Consider the following 10,556-nt stretch of genomic DNA (forward strand, 5'->3'; position numbering starts at 1 on the left):
TTTATAATCAGCACTGTTATCAATATCAAAGATGGGGGTTAAGATCGTCGTGACGCATCGATCGGCATGAAAAGATTAGATACCTTAGACCAACAATCGACAGTAGATGATGATAAAGGTTTTCTTTAGGGAGACGACGATAAAGGTTATCGCGTGGCCATGGCAGCCGTTGATAAGCAACACGAACCAATCAACGAAAGATGGGGTTGGGTTATCTAGGTATTGTGTGTGGCGGTCCGCACGTGTAGGGGAGGTGACATGGGTGAATTATTGGGGTGGGGCGCTGTCACACGAGGGGCACGTTGATATGTCTCCAAACCGGGAGGGAGGGACCGTGACCCGATGAGAAGGACGCGGGTGGCCAACGATAATTGCTGTTCTGCATGGCACTGCCATTCGTGCATGCATGCATCGTGTATTGGTGAGGGTGGTGGATCCCCCGTTACATGTGTGGACAGTAGGCCTCGGGCCATTTTTGGTGTCGATAAGGCCACTGCATGCATCCAGATCTGGTTCTCTCAGTTTTTTACTACTAGTGAACCATTAGAATTTACAAAGGCTCATTCAGTGCATGAGATGAACCGGTCGAGAATGCTTGTGAACCACCGACGCAACACTGGCATGTTGCAGCCGGCCGGTAGCAATATATCGAGCTACGTGACCAGGAGCGACCGTCGCTCTAACACGAGGAGGTGAAGGCAACATCCAACACCAGATGTACATGAAAAAAAAAAGCATCATCTCAAAGAGTGCTCTCACCGAGCTAGTTTAGTTCTCATCTTTTTTTTCATCTATGTTAGCACATCCTGTTTAATTATAATCCATAAGGGCTTGTTTGGTGCACAGGGAAAAGGGCAGGATCCAATTCCTGGGTAGCTCCCACCCATGGAAACTTGCGCCGGGCATTTGGTCGGATCAGAGGAGAGGAAATATTCGCCCCATCCCTGTGATATCCCTGGGCCAAAAATAAAAGCCACCCAACTAGTGGACAAATTTCCTCGTCTCTCACTCTCCCTCTCTCTAAAGCCAACTCCGGGCCATGACCGCCATCACTCCACCACCTCATGTCGACGCTCTGGTTGCATCGGTGGCTGCCCTCCATAGCTCAATGCCATCTCGTTTTGCCGAGACCCGGAAGAATAGACGGACATTGAGGAACAATCGGCCATATGGCCGTCGATCTTGCAAGCTTCAAGTTGGCCTCCACCTTAGCCTCATTCTCCACCTCATCCTCGACCAGTGTGCCCTCTCCTCACCTCCCTCTCGATGGACAAGCTTGAACCTTCCAAAAAAGAATCTTCCTGCAACTTTGATCCAGTCACTCTGATTTTGGATCTTGCCGGCCATCCCGAGTGAATCGAGTTGAGTGAACACGCTGACGCTGTCCACCTCATTGTTGTGGGTCGGCGAGCACGAGCACCCGCTTGTTGTAATTGGCTCCGACGTGGCAAGCATAATCAGATGGGCGAGCTCCGGCATCCGCTTGGAGAAATTAATATTTACCTCCTCCGTCCCGAAATGTAGTGTCAAAAAACGCCTTACATTTTCTTGCTAAAGATGAAGCTCCATTTTCTCAGGCAGGCAGCAGCCGGCAACGCCGATTTGCTTGCTGAAGATGAAGCTCTCCATTGTCGTCAAGACAAGTCCCTGTGTTTTGTTTGAGGTGATTACACCACTGGTGCTTGAACTTGCCACGAATGTGAATTTTAGTGCCTGAACTTGAAAAATACATTGAACTGGTTCGATAATTTAACATGGACGTGCAAATACGGTTCACATCTTATATGTATACGTCCACGGCCCTGACGAGGCACCCCAAGTGTCCTGGTTTATGTGGAAAAACCCCTGAAATTGTTTTCTCCTTACATAAAAGACCTCGATGAGAAACAACAAAACTAAAATTACTAATTGGGTGAGGGATTGAACCTGTTACCTGTACCTCTCATGTGGGAGTGGCTAACCAGCAGACAAGGTGAAATTTGTTGTCATATATATATTCACACGCTTTTTATACAGCAGGTTGAACAACATAAACAAATTAATTTATTCGAAAAAAAATAGTGCCGGGTCAATTATTTGAACCTGCACCCTAATACTATATAGCGGCCACAAATACCACTCCAACCAAGAACATGTAATTTTACAAAGGATAAATTTCTCTTTATATAACATAATGCGCTCGTGTGGGTAAAATGGACCATTTTCAACATTTCAGTTGATTCCAGTTTTTGTAAAACTATGTAAATTATAATTGTGTGTTATAAATGATATATATATAATTAAGTTAAAGTACATTAAAAATTCATATGATTTAATATAATATCTCCACAAATAATTTTAAAAAATAAAATATTAAGTATTAAATGAAAATAATTTACAATTTCTAAAAGTGCTCACATTTTTAATGAAGTATTAAAGTAATTTAAGAAAGTTTTGTAATTTAAATAGATTCCCATATAATTCTAAAAATTTCCACGTTATAAATAAAATATTTATGTAGTACATAAAAGCGTTCATACTTTAAGAAAAAAAGTCTTGTTTTAAAAAGTTTATATAATATATAAAAGTTTGTGTGTTTTATAAAAAAGCGAACCTTGTGCGCCCTCAGATTGCAGATCCTCACATGAATAATATTTAATAAAATAGACATTTTTATAATTCGTAAATATTTAAATTGTATGTATATGTTTTAAAATAACACATGAATTATTTTTAAAATGGCATGTAAAATTTAAATTCTTTTTGAAATCATGTTTGTTGTGTAGTCATAAATATTAATTATACTTTAGAAACATGAGACCTTTTTGGTATCCAAGGCTGATATATAACATTTTGTCGGATGTTTGGATCACAGACCCGACACTATTTTTTGCTGGATTATTAAATTCCTTTAATTTATGTTGTTTCGCCTAGTGTACATAATGGTCATGAATCCAGTTTTGACTATACAACTGTGCTGCGGTTGACTGGCTAGCCGCGAGCTAACAGTAGTTCACTGGTTCGATTCCCTACCAGTCTAGCTTTCAGTTTTATTTCAGTCGTTTATCTATGAGGTCCTATTTCTAAGAAAATAGTTTTAAGGGGTTTTCCAAAAAATAGGCCGCACGCCCTGCCATTCAGTAGCTGACAGCGGGCCCCATGCCACCCCGGAATGCCTTGTCAGCATCGTGTGAGTATGCAGAAGAGATTTGAACTGTATTTGCACGCTCATGCCAAGTTATGAAACTAGTTCAATGTATTTTTCAAGTTTAGGTACTAAAGTGAACATCCGTGACAAGTTCAAGCACCAACGGTGTATTTACATCGTTTTGTTTTTATGAACTTAAGACAAGTCCCTGTTTTGTTCTTTTGTTTAGGAATTCACAAGCTACGGTGGGGGAATCCCAGTAACCCCACTCCCCAACGCCAAATTACTGGAGGGGGAAACCCCGGTGGATTCAGATGCGTAAAAAAAAACTCCGTCGCACTTTTCCTACCATGGAAAGTCTGTGGTGTCCAAACTTGAGTTTCCTTACTTACACTTCCAACAGATGATCAGTAATAACCGGTTTATGTTCTGCCAGGGAACAAAGTAAACAATAATGTCAGTATCAAACTTACAATAACTGAACTATGAGTTTACTGCTGAATCCTAAGAACATTTTCCTAAATGATATAGTCTGATTTATTTAGGAAATAGATAGTTTTTTTTTTCTTGGATGATACATTATAATATACCATGGTAACAAAAATATCATTCAATCGGCTAATTAGTGCAACACAAAATATACATGTCAACATGTTTTCACATTTTAAAATAAATAAGATTGTCAACCAGCATGCACGTGTTGTTTATCTAACATGATTGTACTAATTGTAAGTTCATTGTAACACAAAAGTAGGAGTATCACAGTATGCCCTGATAACCTGTAGAGTCCCGATAAGGTGGTTCTGGTTGTCATGACCGTACTGTCATGTTGGCGATGCTGTACCATGACAGTATTCGTAGGTCCATTGGTAGGTCTTGGCTATCAATCAGTGACAGTATTTGTAGGGCCATTGTGACTCTTCGGGCTCTGTAGTTGAAGTTCCCTCTGCCATATAATAGAAACAGTTTGATTTTTTTTTCTTGCGAAAGATATGGTAGAAACAGTTATAAATGTGAGCTTCTGAAGTCAAGTGCCAGAATGTCGAAAAGGATTAAGAAGTCATGAGTTAAGTGGCAATAGGATATGATTGTAATACTGACTTTGCAAATACTGTACCGTGAAACGATATACATGTAAACTATTTGCCAACGAATGTAATTTCCATATTAGGACATGATTAGTCATCCTAAGATGAATGGCATGATTAAGGTAAGGTATATTTGTTCTGCAGTTCTAAAAGAAAAATGACTGTTCAGTTTACTACTTGTCACACTTGAAAGTGTCAACACTAGCATAGAAGTTAGGAAATGAAAAGGCTATTTCTGTTCAGTTGGAAAATTTTAGTGAAGTGTGAGCAAACAAGCAAAAAAAGTAATCATGCACAGGATTGATGAGAATAACAGAACAGTTAAAAACTTATTTATGTTTCTTCTCAAGAAAGAATAAAAGTACAGGGGATTCAGGGAGACAAGCAACATTATAGATAAAAAGCTCATACTCAAATTGTTGTGGTGATGAAAGCTAACAAAGATCTTAAATGGACGGTTGGTCCTTTGTTTTGACATGTGCATATGCGTTCTATAGAGGGAAAAGATGTCAACTCTTCCTCCCTCTCCACATCCTGATATCATCAGCATGCATGGTGTTAAAAGCATCTACACTGTCCCTGAAGAGTGAAGCAGTTACTCGGCAAAAAAGGCCGCCGTGTTCAAGGTTCATGTGCAAACAACTGACCAAGGAGGCTTTCAAATTTCCACAAGACTCATGCGCAAACTAAAAGACATAGAGCAGAAAGCTTACTTCTTTTGTACATCCTGATTGGCAGGCCATTAAGTCCTTCCAAACCAGCAGGCCAGTAGTCAAATTTCTGCTGCTGTTGCTTCTGCCCCACCTTTCCATTGTTTGTCCTGAAATGGAACGAGAGAATTACTTTATAAAGCTCCTCGAAAAAGCAATTACATCTGCAAATGAAGTTTTCGCCTAGGACCGACTGTGTTAATATGTTTCCATCAAATTCTCAGCCATATGTGGCAAGGCTAAGAGATGGTCCAGGCTCATCTTATAGCTGTAGCTGTTGGACTGGCCTAACTCACACACAAGTATTGCCAGTATGCCAAAATTTACCAGCTTTGAATGAGAAACAACATGAAGATCAGTCCATGGCTTTCCATGCACTCAGCTGAACCCATAGCCACAACTTTTCTTGGACTTTGACTTAGCCATTCAACGTCAACTTTCCCGGTGCTGGAAAGAATAATACTGGTCTCTGGACAACTTAATTTCTTGTCCTGGTCTCCGTTTTGAGTAGACACTGCATCTTACTTGGGCAATCATTTCCATCCCAAAATGGCACGGCAAAAGGATTTGGCTGAAAAACTCTGCAGCAGAAACACCATTTTCCAACGCGATGAAGGGAAAGGCCTATAACTCTGCACGAAATGCGCTACAGAGTGCAGCTTTCCAGCAACTCACAGATACTAGCACCCTGAAGCAATCATTGCAAGCAACAAAACAGTCCCCAATGTGGTTCCTGACCATAACCCCAATGCCCATCCGACGAATTAAGGGAAACAGGGCAGCATCAACATTGACTGCAACCATACCTACTGGCGGTTCAGTCCATTGGAGAGTTCACCACAAGGACTCACGCCTAGGAGCAGGCCCGGGCTTCGAGCACTTTTGCACGACCAATTGAACATAGGCTCAGATTTCCAGCAACTGTCTCGGATCACGAGATGCACCATTGTTGAGCACATCATTCCTCTCTTCCCAGATGTGTCATATTGTGACGGCCATGACTGTAGCATGAAGCTAATCACGAGAGAGAATGTCAAACATCCGTGTGCATCCTCGTTGTCTCGACTCAACACAAGAATACAGCCTTTCCTCATCTTAGCTTTGCAACACCACAGTTCTTTCCCCTGAATTTCTTCCATTCAAAGCAGTTAACTTATTCTGCAGCAAACAAATGCTGTTATACAGAGTACTTTAGAATCAGAGAATCAGTTTAAGCAAAAGCATCCCATCGCCATTTACTGCCCACTGTCTTGAGTTATCTTCTATATATATTCAGTACCGTTCACCGGCTATAGCTGTCATATGTATATTCAGTACCGTTCACCAGCTACAACTGCCATGTTACCGATGCTGATCTTGGTTGTCTAGCGACGCCAGTACAGGAACGAAGCCAAGGCCATTCTGCCTCTTTGGGCCAAGCAATTCAAGTTCCCTGTGCCATATAGTAGAAACAGTTATACAGGTGAGCTTCTAAAATCAAGTGCGAGAATGCCGAAAAGGATCACGAGTTCAGTGGCGATCGGGTATGCGTGTAGTACCTTCAAACGATATGTTGTAGTTGTTGGACTAGCCTAACTGACGTACAAGCATTACGAGCGTGCCAAGATACACTAGCTTTGAAAGAGACAGAATGTGGAAAGCAATCCATGTCTTTAAGTTCCATGTACGCAGCCGAAGCCATAGCCACAACTTTTCATGGACTTTGACTTGACCCATTCAGCGTCAACTTGTCCAGTGCTGAAAAGAATATAGCACAAATAAGATTTATGTGGACAAGCCTCTGGAGCACTTAATTTCTCTTCCAGGTCTGTTTTGAGTAGAAACTGCACGTCTTACTTGGGCCATCATTTTCCTTCCACGAGTGGCACGGCAAAAGGATTTGACTGAAGGAAGCAAGAAAAGTCTTGACCAGAAACACAATTTACTGACGCGGTGAGCAGGAAACACCTATAACTCTGCACCGAGTGCGCATTTATCAATCATCTATCTCCCCGGAATATCAGAGGAGGATTGCTTTGCGGTACAGTGCGGCTTGCCAGCAACCCACAGATGTTAGCACCCTTAAGCAATCATCCTACCTGCATAAACTGATCGATCGATCAGGATGAAGATATTCAGGGCGCAAGGTAATCCTTGTGCCACAGCTCCGTATATATTTCTCGTGCAGTTGCTCCTTCTCTGCCTGTGTTTATTCTGCACCGGTTCCGCCCAATCCAGCCTTACCAAATGCCCCGGCAGCTCCGTCAACATCCCATCCCCTTTCAACATCCCTGACAACTCGAGCATCTCGAGGAATCCAGGCTTCGACATATCATGTGAATCAACAGGGCCAATGATATCGCTCGGTCGCAAGCAGAACAGGGTCCTGGGCATCTCGCTGCTCCAGGGCTATGTACGTGTAACCGGTCACACCGTCTACACCCAGTGCCAGCAGAACGCTGGCCCGGTGACCACAAACTTCATTGACCTTCGGGGCACGCCTTTCACCTTCTCACACACACTTAACAAGTTCACCGTCGTTGGCTGTGACTCCATGGCCATGATACAAAGCCCGGACGTAACGAGTCGGTACAGGGGAGGCTGCGTGTCGTTCTGCGCTTCCGAGGGAAGCATCACCAGTGGCGCATGCTCTGGGGTGGGCTGCTGTCAAGCTTCAGTGCCCGAGGAACTCAAGGTACTGAAGTTAGAGTTTACCAGCATACGGAGCCAGCTCCTGCAGTCCTCCGGATCTTTGGGGAACATCAGTAAAAGCAGTAGCGCATGGTGCGGCAAGGCGTTCATTGTGGACCAAGGTTCCTATGTGTTCTCCAGGGATCACTTGGACAGAAACCTGACAAACCTGCCAATGGTACTTGACTGGTCTATATCCGGCGGCAACTGCTCAGAGGCGCGTAGTGCGCCTCAGACCTACATGTGCAAGGAGAACACCGATTGTTATACCGTGGCAAATAACACTGCATACCGCTGCAACTGTTCTGAAGGTTTCACTGGGAACCCTTATCTGGGATGCCAAGGTGAGAAATTCATGTTTGCAATAGATGACACCTTTATGCTTTGATTGCCACTAACTTAGAATATATGCCTTATTCTGATTTCCCTTTCTCTACAAGATATTGATGAATGCAAAGACGAAAATAAGTATCCCTGCACGCACAGGCACAAGTGCATCAACACAGTTGGTGGTTTTAACTGTGCATGCCCCATGGGCATGACGGGGGATGGTAAGAAGCAGGGCACTGGGTGCAAAAGAGATACAACGCTACTGATTGCTGCAGGCAAGTTTCACATGGTCTTATAAAATTTTCCCTTTTGAAATGATCTGCTCAATCTGAATGAACGAGCACTTATTCATGAAAGTTCCTACTCTCTTTTTTAGGTGGAGGCCTGCCTTTGCTGCTTGTCCTCCTCATGCTCGGATTCTGGACCCACTGGCTTTTCACGAAGAGAAAGCTTGCGAAGATAAGACAGAAATACTTTTTGCAGAATGGTGGCATGCTCCTGAAGCAGCAGATGTTTTCTCAGAGGGCGCCGTTGAGGATATTCACCTCTAGCGAGCTTGAAAAGGCAACCAACAGATTCAGTGATGACAACATAGCTGGCCGAGGTGGGTTTGGAACGGTCTACAAAGGCATACTATCTGATCAAATGGTTGTGGCGATCAAGAAGGCGCAGCGAGTTGATCAGAGCCAGGTGGAACAATTCGTTAATGAGATGGTCATTCTCTCACAAGTGAACCATGAGAATGTGGTCCAGCTAGTTGGTTGTTGTCTCGAGTCAGAAGTTCCATTGTTGGTTTATGAATTCATCACCAACGGGGCCCTTTTTCACCACCTCCACAACACATCAGCCCCGATGTCGTGGAAGGAACGCCTAAGGATTGCAGTGGAAACTGCGACAGCACTTGCCTACTTGCACATGGCCACAGAAATGCCAATTATTCACAGAGATGTCAAGTCGTCAAACATACTCCTTGACGAGAGCTTCACGGCGAAGGTCTCCGATTTTGGTGCTTCGAGGCCAATGGCCCATAATCAGACCCATGTGACGACCTTAGTGCAGGGGACACTGGGGTACATGGACCCTGAGTACTTCCAGACAAGCCAACTGACAGAGAGAAGTGACGTCTATAGCTTTGGTGTAGTACTTATCGAGCTATTGACAAGGCAGAAACCAATATTTGGCGGTAAGATGGATGAGGTGAGAAGCCTAGCATTGCATTTCAGTATACTATTCCATGAGAACCGGTTGTCCGAAATTGTAGATCCTCAGGTAGACGAGGAAGCTGGGGCTAGACATGTTAAAACTGTGGCACAGCTGGCCTTGCGTTGCTTAAGGCTGAAAGGTGAGGAGAGGCCAAGGATGGTAGAGATTGCAGTCGAACTTGAAGCGCTGCGAAGACTAATGAAACAACACTGCATAGTCAATTCTGAAGAGTGAACAAGAGTGTTGTGTACCAGACTTGCTAGACTTTACAATTTATGATTCAGTAAGTATATTGATTTGGCAAGGATGTGGACACAAGACCGAGCGACTAAGAGTCTCATCTACGGAGTCTCGGTGCGATGAGGAAATGAATATTGTTCATGAACTAAGCTAGCTGTTGTAGTAGTTAGTGGCCTGCATATGGCTTTCCAGTAAGACGAAAGACAAAGTACATCCTATAAATTACAGAATGAACAACATTGCATGGTTAGACAACACCAAGCAAATTCATCTTTTGTTTATCCTGTAACTGTAAGTATGCAGGAGACAAGAGTTTACCTGGTGCAGTGGTGCTAGAAGGTGAATACATCATTCCTTGGCTGTATTTCTTAAAATATAAACACTAAACAGGTCATAATGGGAAATAAGTGTTTGTCAATTTACTAATTTTTATCTAAAAATTCCAGATTGAATTGGCTCAAGGAAACACCCTTCTCAACAACCAACATCTTATCGTTTACAAGAAAACAATTTAAGGAATTATTGCTACCAGGCTTCTTCCCCTACGCGGAAGTAATTATTGAAGTCAAGTAATTTCAATGCGCGGAGGAACACAGTTCAGTTTTACGATTAAACGGATTTCAGCGGTGGCACATTGGATTTGGATCTTACCTAAGTGGCCGCCGCCGGCGCATCCCCTCCGCTCCGCCGCACATGGCCCTTCGTTGCCACGCGAACCGCCGGCATGGGGGAGGACGGCCGCGCCTCCCTCCTCGTTCTCCTACTCTCCGGCGGCTCCCTCGCCCCCTTCCCTCGTCGCCGATGCGCACGGGAAGATGAGGAACTAGTGGTACTTTTCTTTCTTTTTTTTTTAGAATCAGATGAGGAACTGGCGAGGCTAGAACTGGGCCCACTAGGACGGTTAGTTCGCAGGATGGGCTTTAGCTTTTAAGATGATTTGCCGCACCATGGCAAGGAGTAGATGGGCTCTCGCGGAGCCAGAGGTAGTGTCAAAGATGGCAGATAATGTGAAACCACGGGCGAAGAATTGACTTTCCGAGTTAAGTGAAACTTTGGATGACTACTCGTTTACATCAATGGTTATCACACTTTGGGCCATTTGGTACGCAAGGAGGAAGGCAATACGCGAACGAATCTTTCAATCTCCACAGTAGACATCATCTTTCGTGACATCGTACATGAATGAGC

The 10,556-nt window shown here is 43.6% G+C and overlaps 1 protein-coding gene and 1 long non-coding RNA gene across 6 annotated transcripts; one reads left to right on the forward strand and one right to left on the reverse strand.

Moving 5' to 3' along the window:
- Window positions 1–2,468: 2,468 nt before the first annotated feature.
- On the reverse strand, window positions 2,469–10,281 carry LOC125529889 (uncharacterized). 5 transcript variants are annotated; one of them, XR_007292759.2, is made up of 6 exons: window positions 10,020–10,281; window positions 6,464–6,662; window positions 5,120–6,357; window positions 4,929–5,035; window positions 3,907–4,073; window positions 2,469–3,556 (listed from the first exon to the last, which is right to left on the reverse strand). It is a non-coding gene; the product is annotated as an uncharacterized LOC125529889 (long non-coding RNA). The 5 variants fall into 5 exon arrangements; XR_015610430.1 differs by lacking the exon at window positions 10,020–10,281 and adding an exon at window positions 6,762–6,885; XR_007292756.2 differs by having other exon boundaries at window positions 2,470–3,556; window positions 5,253–6,357; window positions 10,020–10,280.
- LOC125529888 (wall-associated receptor kinase 17-like) lies at window positions 7,030–10,001 on the forward strand. Its single transcript, XM_087534814.1, has 3 exons — window positions 7,030–7,939; window positions 8,036–8,200; window positions 8,302–10,001. The coding sequence occupies exons 1-3, from the start codon at window positions 7,030–7,032 to the stop codon at window positions 9,360–9,362; spliced, it is 2,136 nt and encodes a 711-aa protein (XP_087390940.1). The 3' UTR covers window positions 9,363–10,001.
- Window positions 10,282–10,556: the final 275 nt, after the last annotated feature.

This window comes from Triticum urartu, chromosome 7A (assembly GCF_056163025.1).
Source record: "Triticum urartu cultivar PI428250 chromosome 7A, HENAU_Tu73, whole genome shotgun sequence".
In the NCBI taxonomy this organism is placed as follows: Eukaryota; Viridiplantae; Streptophyta; class Magnoliopsida; order Poales; family Poaceae; genus Triticum; species Triticum urartu.

Excerpts from the sequence above, each read along its gene's own strand:
- LOC125529888 (XM_087534814.1), top strand. The coding sequence starts at position 7,030 with ATGAAGATATTCAGGGCGCAAGGTAATCCTTGTGCCACAGCTCCGTAT. Across the intron at positions 7,940-8,035 it reads CCCTTATCTGGGATGCCAAG|ATATTGATGAATGCAAAGAC; the intron begins GTGAGAAATTCA and ends TTTCTCTACAAG. Across the intron at positions 8,201-8,301 it reads AACGCTACTGATTGCTGCAG|GTGGAGGCCTGCCTTTGCTG; the intron begins GCAAGTTTCACA and ends TCTCTTTTTTAG.